Source organism: Pundamilia nyererei, unplaced genomic scaffold (assembly GCF_000239375.1).
Source record: "Pundamilia nyererei isolate P.nyererei 1_Seehausen unplaced genomic scaffold, PunNye1.0 scaffold00060, whole genome shotgun sequence".
Lineage (NCBI taxonomy): Eukaryota > Metazoa > Chordata > Actinopteri > Cichliformes > Cichlidae > Pundamilia > Pundamilia nyererei.
The window spans coordinates 3,240,911-3,263,090 of NW_005187461.1; the positions used below are offsets into that span (position 1 = coordinate 3,240,911).

The following is a 22,180-nucleotide window of genomic DNA, read 5'->3' on the forward strand; positions in this document are numbered from 1 at the left end:
CTTTCGCTCTTCTCATTCTGCGTCGCCGCCATGTGCGTATGTAAACAAAGGCACTGCGCATGCGCGTTTTACCCATATTCTATCGCGATATGTCATTTTCCTATCGTTGCCCAAAATTACACCGGTATTACCGTGAATGGTATGATATAGCCCAGCCCTACAACCAGCAGTGTTCTGAGGCCAGATAAAGATCGATTTACAAATTCACCAGGTTTAACGAGGGCACGGTCTGACTGCAGGCTTTTGCCTTTTTGCAGCCAGTCAGGGAGTGTCTAATATATGTGAGAATTAAGATTTGCTAAATCCTGCTGGTTGACTTTCAACTCTATGGCTCATTTATTTGGGTGGAGTAGTTTATGACAAACACTAGTTGGGTTACAAGGACAACAGATTTAAAAAAAAAAAAAAGAAGAAACGACTACATATTACAGCCCTTATCTAAAATGTAAAGGCTGATCTTACAGTTTGATTTGATGTGTAAGCCTTTTTCTCAAGTTGGAATGATAAATGCTGCCTATTGTACAACACAAAGCCACAGGAAATAATTTCATTCACTTTTTCCAGGAATTGAATAGATAATGGTTATATGGCATGCCTAGGCATTAGTCGTTTCAACAAACTTTCCTGAAAAATTTGAGCATTTCCAATCAATCTGAGTGACCGTGAGCCACAGAATAAGGGAGCCCGCTGGGCTGAGGGGAAGGATCGCGGGGCTTGTTGGTGGAGAATGGTGTTCTTGTTGAGCTCAGCTCTGTGACAGCAGCCCGGTCTGCCAAAGACAGCCTAATGAGAGACACATGGCATCCAGTATGGTCTGCTCTGCTAGTACGACACACAGCTATTGTTCTACACCGCACATTATAAAACTAACCAAGTGACCCACTGCAAGCAAACATACACAAGCTTTGTCATGTGATGGAGCCTTACAGTCTGACTGCAGCCGCTTTCCAGCGACGTGTCAGCAACATGTCTTACGGGCAGAGAAACGCTGAACCACAAAATGCTGCCAAAACTGAAATTTTTCTCTTTGTTTCATGCTGTAATTGTGTAGAGAGGTCTGACGACCACAACTCTGACATTCAAAAGCTGAATGAAACCCTGACCTTGGATTCAACTCCAACAGCAGTAGTTGCCTCAGGAGTGTTGCGTTGGAAGAGACCCTGGAAAAATCAATTCTTGTCAGTTTGTGGGTGCAAAGAGTATGTGAGAGCACGAGAATGGTTTCTACACGTTACAATACATAAAGATCTTAGTGAGAGGTTCCTTAGATAACCGCCAACGAGACTGGAACCATTTTAATTCAGCTATTTAATCGAAACTGATCAGGACAGTCACGCTCAGCAAGAATAAGAAGTATTTTCTGCTCCCTTGGTTAGACGAGATAATCTACCAACAGAAAGAAAGAAATGAAGCACGCAAGATTAAAACAGTGGCACGAACATGTAGACGTGGCCGTGTTAGCTTCCTGTCTTTAATGTATCGGTAATAAAAGGGTTAAATTTCAATTAAAACAAAAACACTAGGATATAGTACACTACATATATGTGATCGAACAATATGCTTCTAATAATACGTTTGCAGTTAATTTTCAGAAGAAGAAGAAGAAGAAAGTGTACTTTATTGGTCCCCGTGGGGAAAATCGCTCTCTGCATTTAACCCATTCATCATTCAAATTAAAGTATTATATTATATTGGCTAAATGTATCAGCACTCTCACAGCAAAGTGACTGCAGTCCCTGCTTTATCGGTTAAGTTATTTGGATAACATTTCCAGAGGTAATACGGTTTATGTCCATGTAGAATTCTATACCCCTGAATTCTGCCCCCTGCTGGCCATTAGAATTATGCCACTTGCATATTTTAGACTTGAAAGCAATTTTTATCTTTCCTATACACGTGTTTCCTCCCCCGATTTTGCCTATGTATAAAAATCAAAGCTGGACAGAAACATAATACAACGGCCAAGTAATTAAAGCCAAGTCAGTTTTATTTTACTTGCGTCATACGACGACAGACGTTTCAGATGGCTTTGTTCTAAATGACATGATCGACATTGGAGTTGACAGTGATTGTTGGAGTGCTGGCAGGCGTTTTCTACTTCACACAATGCTACCGTTGAAAGCTTAAACACCGGAGCCCAGCGGACCCAGGGCTGCCTCGAGTCGAGGTCAACGAGGACCCGTTCAGATGGGTGTGCCTCCTAAAACACACATTAATCAAGAAGTATAACATCACTGCCAAGACATCTGATTGGCTGATGAAGTCGCAAAGGAAGAGAAGAGCTAAAAATAGACCTGAGAGCCCATTTTGGCTTAATGAGCCCAAGAGACATCAGGATCAGGTCCCACCCCTGCCTTCACCATGATGGGGGGAGAATAGTTAAATAGTTCTGGCATAAGCCCTGCCTTTACCAGGCTTCTGTGTGCATTTCACCAACAGCATTTAACACATGCAGAGCTTTAGATTTACATTACGCACACACAGAAACGACAGGCTGTTATTCATGCTAAAAGTAGCGATGAAGTGTAAACAAAGTTCTGAATCCCACTGAGGCCTAATCGAATCCAGCTGTGGTGGATGTGTTAAAGCTACAATTTTACCCTCACCATCAAAATGGTCCTTTAAGACTAGAAAGCTATATTTAGACTTTATACAGCAGTTGGGGCACGCTTCGAGTGGCTAGCCCTAAAACCACAAGAGAGAAGAACCAGAATCTTTCTGCTCCAACTGCCCAAGAGCCTATATCATCTTAGCCTCTCTTTCAAGCACAATAACCAGCTACGTGCATGCCAGTAAGCAAGTCAGATTTTAAAACTAAAGCTCTGCATAGCCGTGCTAGGTCTATCTGCGGGAGGGGGGGGAACAAAAAAACAAACTGGGAACATTTACTTTTTTCTTTTAAAGAGCAAAGTCTGTTAAGTCCAGTGTTCTGCAAACACCAGGGGAAACAGAAGAAGAGGAAAAACTTTCCCCTGTCCCCTTATGCTGGAACACTGTGTCCAAACAAAACAAACAGTGTTGCACAGCCAAAGGGGCACACAACAGGATGAGAGGAGAAGCTGGGCAAGCATGACTGACGAGCTACCTTTTGGCTGTATTCCATTTTATTTCAACCAGTTCTAACCTACCCTCCAAACAAAACCCATAACCTCCAAAGTCTAGCACTCCGCTTCTCTGTTCAGCTATAGGAGGCTGGCTATGAGCCATCGACATCCCCTTGTCTGCAACTCCGTGTCTCCCCCCCTCCTCTTGCCCTCCCACAATTCAAGATACAGTGTGTGTCTGACTACAGCAGAATATCTGCCTGTTACAGCAGCAGTGTCCTCAAAAGTCTCCCCCAAACCGCAGCACAATAACAGAGAGCGAGTGGGCAGGAGAGGAAACGGGAGGAGGGATCAGATGGAGAAGTTGAAGTTTAACTTAAAGACTGCTAGAAATTATACTCTCAACAGCAAGAAACAACAAGAACAAAAGGGGAATGAAAGGTCAAGAGTCGACACGTAAAATATACCTATAGAAGAAGCAGTCACAGCACACCAGCACCCCCATCCAGCAGTCGATCAAGCAGAGCCAAGGTGACGATGCTCCAAACCACAGCACCCTATATACCGTTTCACCTCCCCGTTTTTGCTCCCGTTTGAAACTCTGCTACAGGTGCACCAGGAAAACTGCTCCCAGCTCCAACGTAGCACTGAGTGTAATCATATGTCTGCTGCAAACACCTTCGACTTCAACGCAGGTCACGCACGAAGCTGGCCGGACGGGCAGAGAAAAACACCTCAAAACAAACAACCATTCACAAAACTAGACGCACTTCTCTGAGCAGGTTTCTCTTTCTCGCTCCTTTCCAACTACTGCAACTGCCTGCTTCACTTTCACACTCTTGCGCTCCCTCTCTCTCCCTCTCTCCCTCCCTCCCTCCCACTTGCTGGCTCACACTTGAAAGGCGGGAAGATTAGCTTGGCAAACAGAGTCCCATAAACAAACTGCTGACTGCTGGGCAGTACATGGTGGACTGCAGGGTAGAGCGAAAAGGAGGGACATTGGGGGGCAGGGGAGCGGGGGGTGAAAATCCCTGGGAGGCAGTAATCTTGACATCTGTATACATCCTAAACAAGGGCTAAACATCCCATCTCCACCCATCGCAGACCAAACACACAATGTTTACTAAATCGAAGTCTGAGTCAAATCCTGTCCAACCTCTGCAGAAAGTCGAGGAGTTCAGGAAGCTGACAGACTCGCAGTTTTGCACCGTCATCGTAACTGCAGAAAGGTGATTGCCAGCTCTTGCATTAATATCGAGAAAGGACTGAACACGGGAATGAACACGCAGCACAAGGTTATACAGCGTTTTGAGCACATATAAGTGCCTGTGACTGTTCATTCATATAAATGATGCATAGGTACGGTAAGGGAGGGGATAGCGCAGAGACAAGCCTCCAGGAAGTGAGCCAATCACTGCAGAGTACTCTAGTTATGATGCGGGCAAATAAGGAGAAGGACACAAATAAAAACATTCAGCTTCTTTTGCTCCCCATCATTCACTTCCTCGCTGCTCAAAACACACATAAGCACTTTAAGGGACTGCAGAGAACAGATCAATGTCTGCTGCTTAAATCGAAGGCTTCAGACACTGCCGGACACACCAGACAAACACAGGATTAACTGAGCATAACGAAGGCAGCCTATGCCAGTGAATACTGACGCTTCAATGTCAAAGAGACCGAATCCACTCTGCTGTTTAGTGAAAACAAATCACTGCAGCCTGCCAAGAAAAAGACTGAGATAGCAGAGCCAGGAGACAGTCACCTTCAGAAGATGGCAGTTATGTAACCGCAGCGAGGGGGGGGCTTTGCTCTTTTTCTGCCGTTGAGTTCTCAAAGAAGCTCTGAACTGTGAGATGAATGTGGAAAACAAACAAACAAACAAGCCAGCAGTGATTGTAGACTCTCTCGCCTAACCTATTCTTACCCTGCTGCGCACAAGTTTTTGAGATGCAAGATGACAAAGAAGCACCGCAGCAGCAATGACGTCAGCTCTCCTCCTCCTCATCTTCTTCCTTCTGCTCCCTGGAGAAGTGCTAACAGGAGCTTCAGCTTTAAGGCCTCCTCTGTCATAGCTTAATTATTCCTCTCTCTCTCACCTGCATCCACACAGATGTGAAAGTATATGTGGAGCATGACTACATCACACACACACTTCCTAAGTGAAAAAAAAGAAAGAGGTGGAGCGCGTATGCAGTGATAATATCACTCGCATTTTCAACCGCGTGATGAAATGAGTGTTGGCACTCGTTAGCTCCCTTTGTTTCCAAGCACCTGAGAGTCAGGATGTGGTGGGTGTGTGTGTGTGTGTGTGTGTGTGTGTGTGTGTGTGTGTGTGTAAAAAGCACAGCGGAAAGCCCTACATCTTATAACAAGCCAAAGGGGAAAAGGAGTGCCAAGGGGAAAGGGGAAGAAATGAAACTGCCATTAAATCAACTGTCACTTTCAACAATGTGACCAGCTTCTTGTGGGTCTCCATCTGCGTGTGTTTTTGCCAAATAAGTCAAGCCAACCATAAAATCAAGACATCCGGAGTAACGGTTGCACGGGCTGTGCATGACTCATTTGGAGGAAAGCAGAAAAAACTTTTTTGTACAAACGTGTGACTTGGACTGATAACGATGAGGAGAGAGAAAGAGAAAGTGAACCGATGAGCAGTGGAAAGACCTGACTCGTGATTGGTTTTGAAACACTGGTATATGAATGAAGGCTGTTGCAACCATGCAAAGGCAAGGTCGGTTGGGGAGGGGGGGGGGCAGAGGTACATCATTCATGCCGCTACATACAAAGTTGCTAGGTGATGTAACCTCAAGAAAGGGTATTCCTGGGAAGGGGAAAGCGAGGGGAGGATAAAGAAGGGAGAGAGGGACAAAACACAGTTTCCCTAAGTGAGAAGAGGGAAAACAAAACAAAGAGCCCAACCCCTAAAAAAGCGAGACCAACAGGTTTTTCTCCCCATCCAGCTACAGAAACTTGAATTACACATGGGTACCACGCTGGTGAAAGGGCACCAACGGTTAAACGAGCTGACACACTAAAGGATTTAACAGCCGTCTGATCAACCAATGCTTTTAAGGTAATCAACTCTGAGGCTGTCATTAAAATGGCAAACTCACTCAAATTGTGTAAGTGCATTATAAATAAATACAAAGTTTCCTCTAATGTCCACGCCAGCAGAGACCAAGCCTTCAAAGACTCAAGCTGCAGCTAATACCACAGCAATAGCGCCGATGTTGCAGTAGAAAAGTAGCCAAACTCTCCGTTAGCAACATGAAGCGTTGCTCTAGAATATTGCAGAGATGCCATAAAGAGACCTCGGAGCACTACGAGAGAACGTGAACTGATTTAGGAGCTCAGGATATGACAACACGTCTCCCCCCGCGCTCCATACAGACACACGCTGGCAGCACTGCTCCGCACTCTTACCTATTTAACGTATAGGACCCGTTCCTTTTGAATCTCATCCTGGATGACAGGAAGCGGATAAAGAAATCCAGAATTGATGGTGTTTCTTTCTTATTGTCGCACCTCGAAACAAACGAACCGCGCCGCGTCTCCCTCCGGACCGCTGCAGAACAAACAAACGCCTTTTTCTCGTTTTTTTGTTGCAGACCTCTCCCTCTCTCTCTCACTCCTCCACAACTGTTTCTTTCTACCGTTTCTCTCCCCAGTCCTCCACCCTGTCGCCTCCTTCTTTTCTTCCTCCTCCTACTCCTTTGGTTCCCGACTCGATTTAGTTTCCGTGCATGGGGCAGGGTTAACGAGTCTTCATGCTGCAGGAGTTGCGATTAGAACAAAGCCAGACCTCGTACCGGTGACATGTGGTCGGTGTAAGTTGGAAAAAATCTAGTGATATTAACACGAAGTCTGGTTGAGACTGCTCGGCTTTGTGTCCACAGCCTCGCTGACGCAAACCACCGCGCTTTACTCCAAAAGAGAGGAAAGCAATGTAACTTGAATCCTTTCAATATTACCACATCTACATCCCTTCCTCAGGCTCCACTCGGCGGCATAAAACCGACATAAAAGTGACCCCTAAACACAATAAAACATTAAAAAACCAAAAAAGGTCCCTTTATGGAGAATGATGATCGAAGCGAGTCCGTTTTCTTCTCTCCACACAGGGTCCCGCGGAGGATCTCATGTTTCAACCGCGTTTCCTATCAGCGGAGCTAAAAATACGCATTTATATTCCTCCATATAGGCTGAACGCAAACCAGACGCCACCACCCCAACACGGATCTTGTCAGCGCCTGAAGGGTGAGACAGATTTGACGCTAAGAATAGGGCTGAGGATCCATTAATGCCATTTAAATCCAAAGTAGTCCTTCCAGGTGTATCTGTGGCTTTCTAACGCGCATATAGTCACTTTACATTAAACTCCAGGAGCACTATTCGGCTCTTTTGTTACTGGCATATAAACACTGGATTAAGATTTTAACAGGATGTGGTTTAATAAAGAAAAACTACGGTAATCACAGCTGATTACATGGTTGGTTTGTAATGATAAAAAGGGGGTGGGTGGGTATGCCTATTAATCCCCATCTACTATACCAAGGAACTCTTGACCGTGCATTAGGTACAGATGAGCACAATGATCAATCCTGACTTGCTAGTGAGTAATAGCCACATTTTTTCCCAGCACCTTCCTTAGAAATGATAATGAAATGAGTTGGAGGATAATTTAAGCGGACATAAAGGTGAGACTGGATCCCCTCGAGCTAGGCCCATGTGTGTCGGTTTCCATCCGGGGGGAGAGAAGAAAAAAAAAAAAAAAAGCTCTTTCACCTGGCAGATAATCTTCACACCACCTGATAATCTGTGTACACCGACTACAACCAAAGATAAAGCAAAGCTGTTTTGTCAAGCTTGGCTTTTTAATGGATTTGTTAAAACAAAAAAAACAAAACTGTTTGGAGGAGTTGGAGAGGAGAAAAGAGGGCAAGAACGGAGCTAAAATTTGGTAGACAGCCAGACCACAGAAAGCAAAGAGGAGATGTGGTTTTCTTATACGGCTGAGTAAGCTTTGAGAAGGGGAAGATGACATGCAATGAAGGCTCAAAATCCAGGACAGCATTGTGTGTTGCAGTAACGGCAAATTAGGGTTTTAGAAATGTTACATTTGCTCTAAATTCTCCAACAGCAGCTTAATTACAGGGAAAGCCCAGCTAATCTAGGAGGATATGGTTTAAAGAATCCTGAGTTACTTGGTTAATAATTTCTCTAATAGCAAAATAAAAGATCTCATTACGTTTTGCGCACGTGTCCTGATGGGTTAGAAGCACAAAATAATGAATCCAGGCACGCGGTTTAGTTTAAAAGTAATCCAACTTATTCCGCATTACATCATATATAAGTGCAAAAGTGCAGTGTGGCATTTGTGTGTGTGTTTCCTCTGCTGCCGCAAAATACTCGGGACTGGTTTCATAGCTCCAAGTCGTTTATTACAATAAGAGCAGCTTGGCACCAAAAGTGCTGATCAATGGCACTGCTGTAGCTGCTCCATCAGTCACTGCAGAGTTGCACAACAGCAGCTGGAGGTAGAGAAGAGGAGGAGGAAGACAACAGGAGGCAGGAGTATGAGGGAGAATATCAACAGCAAGAAAACGTGACTTTTAAAAGGTGTGGGGCAGTGAACGCTGCAGACCACGGAGGCACAATTAGCATGGGTTTTATTGATGCTCCTCCTATTCAGTCTTCCTGCTTCCTGCACCTCAACTATCCCTGATTTATTGCTCTGTTTGCAGCCCCTTCATTAAGTTAATTTGAGCTTTCTTCTTTTGCAATTCTTATGCTGATTCCTCCATTTCCTCCACCTGGCATCACTTCTCTCCATCCAGCCCAGCCCATCCCTCCCTACACTCCTATTCTTGTTGTGCAACAATGTGGTGAACTGTAAGTGCATCTCCTTGCATACTAATGAGGATAAAAGTTGCCAGCCAAACAGCAATGCCTTTACTCTCTCCCTCTCTTTTTTTTTCCTGTCTAAAAGATGAAGCTTCTGAGGGCACAGAGGTTAAAATAAAATACCCATAAACCTTCTCTGTTCATTTCTCAGCCTCGTTTTTAATGACAGGGAAGCTTCCAGAAAGCGGTCATCATTGGCTGGTGTGTGGCTGTGGAATAGCCCTGCCCCCTTCAACCCTCGCTCCTGCTCTGAAGCTTTCCAGGAATACTCTGGTGGACCGCAATGCACAAACACACACAGACACACACACAGTATATCAAGGCTCCAGGAACCTGAGTGCATGTATAAGAAGAGAGGCCAGCTTTAGAGTCTCCAAGTTTCCCAGCACTGACAGAGGTGATACTGACAGAAACCACACAACTCCCTACTTCAGTGCCAAAAAAGTCTTACGAAACCACTACCATGTTTGTATTATGCAATTTAATGTACATAGGGTTTTGCTGCCAAGAACCAAACACATGCTGTTTTTCTTTCCAACACAAGTGGGCACACTCCACTTTGTGTTTACGCACACAAAAACAGCACAGCAGAGGTATATGTGAGCTGGGGCCGAGCCAAGCGGTGTGGTATGAAAGAGCCTATATATACACAGCCAGGCTGGGTGACGCCAGGAGGCGGTCGGTCTTTCTGTGTGTGTCTGTCTTTCACATCGTGGCCTGAAACAGAAGCAAGAGAACTGCTTGTCCACCTTTTTGGGCTTCTGCCACCAGGATGGGTAGCACCACAAAGCCTGTGAAGATAGATTCATGAGGGGCAGATGTGACACAGTAAATTAAAAGACAGTGGTGATTTTATTTTCTCAGGATGGTGGGACTTTGGTGCCACCTGCTGTTAAAAAGAAATAATGTACTGCTCAAGCGAAAGTAAACGCTTTCTCATTATTCCTGTGGCACGCATGAGCTGAGAAACAGTCATGAGAGAAAGACAGCAAAAAGGGGAGGAAAGCTGCAGGAAGAGGCGCGGGCCGCCGCTGATGTCCTGACGACTGGTATGCTGTCTGGTATTGCTGGCATGTGAATAAAGGCTTTGAATTAGAGATAAAGGGAAAAAGAGAAGACAGATGACGGAGGAAGGCTATGTCAAGAAGATCCGGGCTCTCAGTGTCATGGTATTGCTGATATGTGAAAGGCAGGACGTTATGACATGAATGACAGGAGCCAATGAGAAGCAAGGACTCTGCAGAAGACGTTTGCAGGTTAAAAAAAATGGTTACACACTGATGGGAATAAACTACAGATTAGAGGAAACAATGAGGACTTGAACCGCCCACTTTGTGTGTGTGTTTTAGGGGGGAAAACAGAGCATGCCTCAGCACAAATAAGAACAGAACTAGTGATCCCAATCAGCCTCAGGCTGGTGGTGTACTGGTATCACTGGTTTAAAACTGCAGCTGCTTGGTACAGTCATGTGATACTGGACTGCATCGAGCCTGGTGCACACTGGGAAGGCCTGCAAGCCATGATTATGCAACAACAAGATCTGATTTCATGCCCACTGGATCTCTCCTCTCCTTCCGTTATCTCAACTCGTACTTTATCTACATTTATCCTGCAACCAGAGTATCTTCATCGCTTTTCTCAGTCTTCAACACACATGAGACTGAGCATATTCCACCGTCTGGTGGAAAATAGTGACTTTATATGACCTGCTAAAATCAATGATTAAGCAAATGAAGTTACCCAACTCCTAGCAGGTAATCATTTTTTATCCACAGACATGTTCCTTTCTGGTGAAAAGTCATGTAACCTGTAGATGTGCTGCCCTCTTGTGGCATTAAAAAACAGCTTAAAACCACATTCTATGGACATCACTATAAGTTCTTAGTCTTTTCTCTTAGAAAAGAGAGCCACAGCTGTGCTTTACTTCCTATGATTGTAGAAAGAGAAAAATGGAGCCTGGCCAACTGGTCGGACCAGCTAAGGATGGTCTAGACGATAACAGATATAGAGGAGCATGAACTCAAGCTGTAACATCTGAACTTGAAGACAAAACATAAACGTCCTTGTTAGAGGGTTCTTTCACTCACATTTAAATAACATTCAAGGCTATTTTTACTTATCTCACATTTTACATCACAAAAAGAGGCAGTCATCTGTGCAGTCAACTCGCACGCCATACCTTTCCAGACCATACATACTGGTGTGGCTGTTAAATCTGGGACCAGATCAATGCAGGACTCCATCAGAGGCTCACAATATGTGAGTGAGTGTGTTTTTGTTTTTTTTAATTAAAAAAAACATTTTAAGATTACAGTGGCAAAAACATCCTTTAAAAGTTTTTCTGCACTAAAGATTTAAAATGGATTAAAAACTTGGAAAATCTATACTACAGTACACATATAGTTTTTTAGTTATTTTTATACTTTATTGCAACATCGATTAGTTTTATTTATTTATTTTTATTGACAGCAGGCTCTATATGAATGCCCTAATTGTTGCCGTTATGGCCTCTTGTCCCCTTATTAATTTCACTGCAATACTGAACTTCATTATTTTCATTCTCTACTTAAAACATAATGCACAGCAACTGCATCACTAAGCTTCATGCAAACATTTTGTGTACATCACGCTGGTTTGTACAGTGTTAACTATTGGACAGTGACCCTTTGTGACCAAACACTGAGCTGTCTAATACGAATGAGGCTGTGTGTAACTTAGACTCAAATTCCAGAAATAATTTATTCAACCGCGGGGTTGTGTGAAAATGCCACAGAAAGTGTTTGCTGAGCAAATGGAGCATCTCTAGTTTAGCCCCAAACAGCTCTATGCTAATGCCGAAAAAACTCCTTCCCCAGGAAACTGAGCCCGACACTGGAAACCCACTGAAACACTGACAGTGCTGAAGTATGTAGCCCACACCTGACAGTGGTTATGCAACAGCTGGCATGTGTTTTTGTATGAAGACTAGCATTGTCCAGGTTGCAGCTACTGTGCAGTCTGTGGAGACCAGTGACCAAACGCCTCTGTGCAAACTGCTCACCTTTTAGCTGTTGGGCGATCGTGGCTCAAGAGTTGGCAGTTTGTCTTGTAATTAGAAGGTTTCCGGTTTGAGCCCCGGCTCAGACAGTCTCGGTCGTTGTGTCCTTGGGCAAGACACTTCACCCGTTGCCTACTGGTGGTGGTCAGAGGGCCCGGTGGCGCCAGTGTCCGGCAGCCTCGCCTCTGTCAGTGCGCCCCAGGGCAGCTGTGGCTACAATGTAGCTGCCATCACCAGTGTGTGAATGTGTGTGTGAATGGGTGGATGACTGAACGTGTAAAGCGCTATACAAATACAGGCCATTTACCATTCAGAAATTATATTCTGATAGATAACTCCAATAAACCAGCACCAGTGAAGGGTTCGCCGTAATGTAAGGCTAGACAAAGTAATAAAGCAAGGTCATCTGCTCCGAGCAACACAGAAGAGCCACAATGAAGAATTTATGTCGGTTATTAAAGTTTCTCGGGCAGCTAGTGCAAAGATGTTGTTTAAAGACACAAATTCCACTTGTGATAATCATCACGTTCATGAATTATATGTATTATTTTCTGGTCTTTGTTTATTAGCACTCAGGCATGAAATGCAGCTGCACAGACGGAACTGACAGTGACAGTGACGAGTTGATTAAGACGAGGAGACAGAAAGACGGAAAGAAAGGCACGTGCGGTTAGAGACGCCGCTCACGTTTCTGCGTTATGATGAACGCAAAGGAGCGACAGATGCCCAGCCGGGGCCCACGTGAGGGAAGCAGCTCTTCCTGTGTTTGTGCATCTCGCTGTTTGCTTTCCCTTTTGCACAACAAGTGACGAGATTTCCTGCAAGCTCCTGTTCCAGACTCCCAGCACAGGCAGAGAGGCAGAACAATGAGGAGGAAGAGAGAGCGGGGCAGTGGAGGAGATAATGGAGGGACACACACACACACGCACAGGTCATGTGCAAACACAGGCAAAGATTGAGGTGTACGTGAGGACACACACCCTGATCAAACAAGCACACATGCAGGCAGTGTGGATAACTGCAATGAGGCCAAATACAACATGAAAAAGGAGAAGCAAAGGGACCAAAAAAAGAAAGAAAACAACACAGGGAAATTGCAACATAAAGGCCCAGAACCTTATCAAAATCAAGACTGCAGATTTAATTTCATTCAGTCAGCACTAACATTTCCTTCTGAAGCATGGTCTAGTTTAGTCAGTGCAGTGGCTTCCACGTCATCAAGGTTACTCGGTGAAGTGAAATCCCCAGCGGTTGTGAGAAATGTCCCATCTGTGCATACAGTACATGGCCCTGAGCGACACATGAACTCACCAGAGCGCACCAAACCCCTGACCTACACTTCATCTACAAGAAGAAACGGATGTGGGGAATGCGTCTTACTCTTTTATTCCCCACACAAAAAACAAATGTTCAACCTGACACACTGACACCAAGGTTAAGACGAGAAACAGCTTACAGAGCGGATGTCCAGCACACAAGCGCTGCGACGCATATAGCCTCTTCCAGAGCCATAGATAGCGCTTTTCTATTTCTATCTGCTGCTTCTGTCAAATCCCAGCATTTTAAGTAGTCGGGAAGCTCTCAGTGTGCATTGAATGCGCTGCTGATGAACAGGAGCAATCATTTTGTGTTAGTTTAGACCTCAGAGGTCAAAATACTTTAATTTTTAGCATTTTTCTCGCTCCCTGAAGCAAATAAACCCTTACAGCCAGCGCCATGGAAGCAAACAATTTGTGTCCATTACGCCTGTGCCTTTACATGATGAAAAAATAAAAACAAAACAAAGGTTCCACCTCGTGATACCAATGATATAGCGATGCCATGTGTTTACATTCCCAAGCGAGCACAACAATGACACAAGCCCAGACATGTCTAAGAGTGAGCAGCAGCAGGTCAGCCTTGAATAATGATTCTAAACCTGGAAAAAAGCAAGCTACTTCAACAGCACACAAGTGTTAACACTAACTGTGACTCAATCTAGCATCGCTGGGGTGCTCGTTAGTTGCGCTCCGTATGACAGGAAGAGCAAATGGTGGATGGAAGCCAGTGATGTGGTTACAAGCTGCTAAAGCAGAGTTTTAAGGCTGTATCCCCCACTCCTCGCGTTTCTGCAGCTTATGATTGCAACTTGCCAAATATGGTAACTTGTGGCTTCAAAGAAATAACAAAGATAGCCAAATTGCTAATACTGAGGCCCTAAAATGCAATGTCCAAAATCAGTGACATGTTTAAGAACTATTATCTTCAAATCCTTTATTACCTCATATTTCTATTACAGCTGGGTACAAAATAATTCCTTATACAGTGCTATCACAACGGGTTGTTTTTGTCAGTACTTCTCAATATCTGTAACTGAAGGACAGAAAAAAAATAGCCTAAAAAAGGCATAATGCAGAAATGATGCATTTAGTTCCTTCAACCTCCTGTCAGAATGTGTCGTTTCATTACTATTCAATTTCAATAATGAACTCAATAGCACTCTGATTTACTTTGCCCCCCACTGCTTCCTAGTACTAATTAGTTAATTTATTAATAAATGTCTGGTTTTATAAATAACATGTGGTGTAAATTTTCCATGGTGCAATGCATTTACCACCTCCCCCACTGCTGCGTCAAACTTATTTTACCAGCATTTTAAACACAAGAAGTTTTAACATGTGATAGATATACCATTGATTTATATGTGACCAAGCCTGCATGCAAGAAAAGCAGCACTGTCACTGTCACTGGTTGCATAATGATTTAAAAATGCAGAGAACGTCATTAATCACTTCTCAAACAGGCAGCTACTGGTATTGGTGCTTTACAAAGACATGGCATAGTCATGGGGAGGAAGTGTGGCTGAAGAAGATAAAGAGTAGCGCAGAAGGAATGAGGGAGAATAAAGAGTATACAAGAGAGAGGAGTTCGGGAGTCACTGGCTCGCGTCACAGATCTCCCTCCATCACTCTTTATGTAGGCTAATCTCTTCCATCTCACCTCCCTGAGCCGACTGGCTCACTTAGCCTCTTTTAACCAGCTAACGGATGGTAATAAATCAGCAGCACACTCCTCTCACCTCTAATCTCTCGTAGCCTGCTCTGCTCCGCACACTCCCCCTGATATATGACTCAGTCCACCTCGACTCCTAGTGCGAGGCAGTTACTGATGGAAGTAGGGGTTAGACAGCAACCAGAAAATCAGAAAGTGTGGATGACGGATGAGACCAGAATCAAGAAGAAGAAAGAACAGACTCACATCTCCTGTTTTTCTGCTTTACTTATTTTGAACTTTAAGCCTTTTGTTCAATATTTTCTTGTCTAGACCTTTGTCACATATTAGGGAATAGTATTTTAAGAGTTTCACATCTGTGGCAAAATATTTTTGGAAGTTTGTAAAATTTGCATTTAATCAAACTATGCAATTAAAAATAACTTTTTATAGGCAGGGAAAAAGGTTACGTTGTAGCCTCCCATATTGGAAGTTTTAAAATGTTAAATCTGGTGTCGACAGATGAAGTCGGAGACTTTCCTTCCTCTGCATGGCTTCCTGGATTAAACTGTGGCAAAGTGAGCTGCTCCTCAACCCCCTGTGCCTCATAATACCCTGTATTCACAGCCAGTCTTCTGCACAGCAAACTTGTAACCTAGCTCCCTGTGCTAACAAGCTGTTGGCTCAATGTTGTCATTTATCACCCAGCTCAGAGACCACCTGGGATTAGAAAGGCTTTAAGAAAGGTCATGTTTAACAGGTCAACCGTTAACAAACACTAGAGAAGATGAAGATTAGTGTTGTGACACGGTATGCAAGACCACGGGCATGACTATGTTATAATGAAGTGCAATGTTGTGTGTGTGCGAAGAGCATGGACAGAGCACGTTCCCCAGTGTGGTTCTCTGCAAACACTCAGATGATCAGACTTATCCGTGTTTACACTAAACACCGCCTCAAGGGTCAAATACTTTGTTGTGTGCCTTGTGTTTCTTGTATTTTGTCCAGCTTTGAGCTTTTCAGCCCTGCTCCTGGGAGGCCGTGTCAGCAGCTTCCACAGAGTGACCCCAACCCTGCAGCGGAAATTGGACGACCCCGAACACCAGCTCCCTCTCCGTTATCTCCCTTTGCCTTCATTCCAAGTCAAACTCTTCCCTCAAAAACATCTCCCTCCTCCTCCACATCCTTTTTTAGATTCAAGCTAACAAGTTCACAGCCTCACACACTCATGTTTGGCACCCTGTCCACAACACAATTAGGTTTGTAGATGCAGGCATGTCGACTGTCCTACAGGCAAAAGAAGGGAATCCTGTGGAGATACACATTATAAGCCAGTTTAATGATATCTGGAAATCTAAACTGCTGCTACTGATATTTTCCATACTGATAGGTGGGGAAGGATGATACTGGTTGTGGGTGGATGTTTTGCATGTACTACCCTGTGTCATCCCACATCAGAGCATGAGTCTTCTCCCCTCCCTCCATCTCTGTCAGTGTGACATTTGATTTCTGACTCACAAGTTAAAGATATGTACAGGCCATATGGGCAGATCAAAGCTGTCAGTTACACATAGCAAATATATGGCTGCTGGTGTTGGCCTGTCACAGTCTCCCTCTAATCTTACACACTGTCTCTCCACTGTTAATTTCTCACCCCAACTGCTTCAATGTGTGCTGTATGAATGTTAATGCACAGACATGCACACATATAAAAAGAGCAAAAAGCTCTGACTGAAGTTTTGTTTCTTCACTGATGCCACCAACTAAAACTTTGCCAACTAACCTGAAAAAATAAATTAAAACAAATCTTTGTAGTCACAGTTTCTATTACAGGTCACATGCAGTAAAGTCCATTTTTCATCTAGACAATTGTATCATTTCATTTCCTGCTACTTGAACTGTTGAAAAATTGTCCAGTGTTTACTGATAAGTTACATTTCCTTTACTCGTTTATTCAAATGTGACACTTTTATGATCTGAGCGAGCCACCAAGCGGGACAGACAAATGGAAGAAGGCGCCAAACTGTTTCCAGTTAACATCTAACTGAGTTTAAAGAAATCAGTTCTTGGAAAAGTCCAAGACACCAATTAAAAATTAAGCCTTTGCACACCATTTGGTTGAGAGGCACATGACATCATCTTTTATTTCCTGTCCAAACTACCAAACAGGAAGTTTTTTTTGTTTTTTTGTAAAGACAAAGGGAAAAAAAACCAAGAAAAGTTAAGATTAGCTTTCTCACTTCCTTCTCCATTTAGGGCAGCTTTATATTCACATCTGCCATGTTCCTATGAGATCTCACATTAGTATCAACACATGACTTCCCTTTCTGTTTTTGTGATTTTTTGTCCCACCACAAATGGTAAATAGTAAATGTAACCCATGTAATCCCACTTAAGGTTGGTATCCGTGGCACTGGAAACATCCACATCCTTCCTGTGCCAGGCACCAATGTGCACATACACAAGAACACACATCCGCATACACCTTTACAGCCAGTGGGAGTGGACGGGCCACTGATTAAAGGGGGATAAAAAACAAATAGTGGGATGCTGAGGAAAGACGAAAGTGTTGGAGAAAAAACATGTGGCAGCAGAGGAGTACAGCCTTGAGATGATTCCCTGAGGCGGGCATGTGTGCTTTGGAGAAAGAGGGAGAGAGAGAGAGAGCGCGAGTGAGTGTGTGTTTACTCGGCTTACCCTGCCTGATGCAACACGGAGATCTCTAATCCAATTATAGTTCAAACCAGCCTAGCGGTCTAGCTTCAGCCACCAAGGACAAACCTAGCTAGCTTACATCAACGCCAGTAGCCCACCGGCTCTGTACAGATTTAGCAGCTAACTGCTCAGCTGAAACCTCGCCCGAGGGTGCCGACCACATAAAAAATAAATAAAAATCAGCCAGAATTAAATCCTTCCTCCTCCAAGACAAATGAAACCTGATTAGCTGAATGAGACTCTAGAGTTCTGCTGCAGAAACACTCAAATCTTGGTCTTCACAGTTTTGGAGGTTACGGATCCACAGGAGAAATACTATGCATTTGGACTCCTCAGTCCTTCTGGTGCATTTCTCCCCATTTCTGACCTGCACAGAGTTCCAAACTGCATTTCTCCTTCTGTCATTTGCAGCCTGGCCCCTGCTGTTAAATCTCCTTCTTCGTCCTCTATTTAAGAGCTCTGCTGTTTCTAATCTACCTCCCTGCCCCACGTTGCCGCTTCCCATTTATCTGAATATCTCAACCTATTGCCTAGGCGTCTCTATCGCATTCCTCCTTCCCTCACTTAACAAAAAAAAAAAAAAGTCTCATGCTGTTCTCCTCCTTATCATCTACCTCTGTCTTCCTTTTCCTCTGGTGTATTTAATTCATATTTCCTTAGGTAGCACATCTCAACTCTCATTAGCCAGATCTTGGAAATTATATTGTTAATCTTTTTGGTTTCTTATCTAGCTATTCAACTTCTAGAAAGACTCAGCCGGTTTTGTTTCAGATGATAACTATGTATGTCAGGTTTCCTGTGCCATATCTAACAGAGCATTCTGCAAGACTACATTCCTCAGTTTGGCCATGACCTCAGGAAACACTTTACTCGTGACTTTATGGCTTCAGTTGGTAGATTCAAGTCTTACCGAATAAAACAAAGCCAATTCTGGTCCCCACTGCAATCAAAAATACCAATAAACCAGGGAATGCTACAAGACAGACCTGCTCTAAAGCATACTATTCTATGAGTATACAACAGCCTTTGGTTTCTCAGACAGATATAACCCTCGTTAGAGGCGCCCGCTTTCAAAAAGACAAGGCAGTCATGGCCAAAACACTCATCTCAAAGATTCACAAGTCACTAGGTGACATTGCAGTGGGGCTACATCCATCTCGTATATATAGTTTATGGCACTGAACAAGTGGACATGTATCAGTAGCTCAAGTTCTCTGAGGCTTATTAATAGATTCAGAACTTCTCTGTGACTCAGTAGTGTAATGAGACTTGTACGCTCACACAGAAAATGTGCGTGCCTATTGAAATTGTGGCACTTTAATTAGTTTATGAACAAAACGGTCATATAATTAATCTCTGACATTCTAATTTAGAAAAACAGAATTATATTTAACCCAATAAACAGAAAAGAAACATATAGAGACAAATAATATATCTTCTTAAATAAGAAAGATGTCATTAAAAGCATCTTATAGCCAAACTTGCAGCAGAACTGTTCTTTGCGGCATTCAGTGTGGGTGGATAGCAACAACAACAACAACTAAAAAAAATCTGCTGCAGGATGTTCAACTTATCTTAGATGATCTTAAGACAGTTGTAGCCAACAGCGGCCCATGACTGCGATGCTCTCTGACAGAACAGTAGCTGCTCCGAGGCCTGTGGCAGGCAGTTCAGCTACAAGAAGAGCGAGTCAAGTTTGGGATCTGCGTACTGAAGTCAGCTCTGTAATTAAGCATGTGAGAGGAAAGTGTCCTGATGTGACCAATACCAAGAGGTGGAAGGGGTGAGAGTGAGAGAGCAGCTGATCAGCTATGACGGTTCCTGCCTGCTGCCAGTGTTTTTCCTCGTCTCCCTCTCTCCATTTGTTGGCAGCGCCAGTGGTGTGTGCTGGGCAGAGCTGCCCAGAGCGTTATGAAAGAGTAAACACAGTCGCAGCGTGGTGCCACTCCCCTGCCAAGTGAAACAGAGGCAAAACACACACATGCACGCACGCACGCACGCACAACCATGCCAGAAGCTGAACAGTGCAGCCCAGCTGAGAACATCTCCACATTCAAAGCAGCAACAAATTCATTTTACAGACTGTAAACACATCGAAACATATGGCCTCTTAAATCAGTGTAATATGCTGGTTAAATGTTACCAGTGTAGTTGACACTGTGAAACAGTCTGTTCAAGCTTTTGAACAGGTCAGAACCCATGTGAGTGGGTGGAGAAGCTTCACATGCGCATCCAGCTCCAGGTACTCAGAGCTGGGTTTCATTTGCAGCCTCTCAATCTATCGCAGTATTTAGTTGCAGTGCACTCAGAGCATGCACTGCCCTGAGGCTTTTGAAAGCTCATCTTCACTCAAATATATTGGCAAAAAGGGGAGAAGAAAAACAAAGCCTACCACACTTAGCAAGAGTTTCCATCTCAAGTGCTCGTGAAAGTGCTTAATACAACCATGCATGCATTTGGATTCTTCATTTATCCACTTATGCATATTCAGTGAAAGGCAAACTGCAGAGTCATCCTGGTATCAGATTCATTCATTCACTTTCAATAGTGCCTTTATATCACCCTGAATGATGCACACTGATATCCTGGAACACTAAGATACAGAAACCTCATGTAAGCTTTAATTGGACACCAACTGGTTTAGGATGGTTCTCAAAAATGATCGCCCACAATTTTAACCAATGTGAAAATGATCATCTTATAAGTGCAGAACACCTGCATCTCTACGACCACTGTTAATCCTGCATGCTCTAGGTGTCAGCTTTCTGTGAAACTTGATGTCATTGACAACTCTGAACTATAACAGCTCGACTCTGATGGTGTGTCTGAGGAATAGGAGGGACCTGGCACTGCTGTCGCAAAATAATAGTACAGCCTTGAAGAAGGGAGCCGATATCAGAGGCAAGATGAGGACTGTTTGTTTTGACTCTGCCCCTCCAGCTCTGCTTTGCCCTTACACTGTTTTCCTTTCTCTTTCCCCACACGAGGCAAGCCCACAAAAAAAAAGCAAAAAAAAAGCATGATAGCGCTTGTACAACATTACTCAGCATCTAGGCGTTCCTCCTACCCCTCCACTAGCTTTTATTAGTTTAAAACATTTCTCAAAAACATTACCAAGGCTGCGTTGCTCTATGTGGTTGAACAGTCCAGCTCAGGCAGCAGTCAAGCACGAAAACGTCTCTGCATGTCAGTGTCCAGAGAGCAAGCGCGAGTAAGGGGGGGAGGGAGGGAGTAGAAGACAGAGTGTGTTAAAGGGTTGAAAGTGACTACAGTGTCCTTTGTGGGGAGTAAACAAACCTCAGAAACTGAGGCACATCATGGTAGAATAACCTCAAGCCTGACGTTGAACCCCGGGAATGGGCCCTCGCGTCACTAAAGCAGCGCAGAATTAATGTGAGGCGCTTAAAACAATTATTGGAAAACTAGAAATTAGTACTGATTAATAATAAAAATTGATATAATAATCTGATGCAATTCACAGGCAATCTGGCGCTTGGGAAACAAAGTTCCCACCCTGAGTAAGCAGCTTGTTTAATCACCTTTAATAGCGATATCTTGAAGCAATCACTTTTTTGTATGTCGTTATTAACGCTCTCATATTGCTCACTGAAGCTCCAATAACATTTCAATCATTGCAATGCCTTGATTCTTTTCGTTTCAGCCATTCTACAGTAGATCTGCAGCTGGGCTTGGGGTCCTCATCGTATTTCATGACCTAGCTTTAGCTGGTGGACTTTATAGTTCGGTATATAGAGGAACTCAGTCTTGCGAAACAAGCCCATACCATCACCTCTCCACCACCATGCTTGACAGTTGCTTTGAGGCATTTGTGCTGATATGTTGAGTTTAGTTTTTGCCTAATATGAGCATTATGGCCAGACATCTCCACTTTGTTCTAATCTGTCCAAAAGACACTGTTCCTGAATCTTGTGGTTGTGGTTCAGCTCCAGCTTGCATATGCATGACTTGCCAGGATGCTCTTTTTAGAGAGAGGCCACCCTTCTAAAATAAAAGCTATACTAGTTCAGTCCTTATAACATTTAACCTGGTAACTGAGGCCTGTCAAGTCTCACAGGTATGCCACTTGAGATTTTTCTCTGAACATCGCTTGGTCTGACCTTGGGGTAAAAGATGGTCACATTCATTTTTTTTTTTTTTTTTTGCTTTTACACATAAACACTTGGAAAGTTAGACTCCTAAAGACCGGGACATTCAGATCTCCTGTGCAAGCTCTAGGACAGATTAGTTCTAAACTGACCAAATTACCAGAAACTCAGAAACATTTCTTATTAAACCATAAACATACAGTCACAGGATGTTGGTTTTCAACTGACATCAACCATGGTGTCATTTGTGCTCCATGTTAGGAGCTGTGGAGAAACTACGTGTCAGGATACAGGATTTACAACAAACACGGGCGTAATGTGTTAAACACTAAAGCAGATTTAGCTACGTTACGTGGTCTTAAAAACCTTGGCTTGGGTTGCCGTGGGTGTGCAGTAGTAAA

General features: G+C 43.7%; 1 protein-coding gene across 3 annotated transcripts in view; it reads right to left on the reverse strand.

Annotated features, from left to right (window-relative positions):
- The window catches only part of mob2a (MOB kinase activator 2a), a 53,124-nt gene that overhangs the window by 24,899 nt on the left and 6,045 nt on the right, over positions 1–22,180 (reverse strand). Inside the window, exon 1 of one of the 3 annotated variants that reach the window (XM_005734882.2) lies at positions 6,471–7,295. The exons of 1 other annotated variant lie outside the window; for it this stretch is intronic. In XM_005734882.2, the coding sequence (XP_005734939.1) occupies positions 6,471–6,508 (38 nt within the window). In that variant the 5' untranslated portion in view covers positions 6,509–7,295. Of the gene's footprint in view, positions 1–3,511; positions 3,866–6,470; positions 7,296–22,180 lie in introns of those variants that run through there. One more of the 3 variants, XM_005734881.2, reaches the window with a different exon arrangement.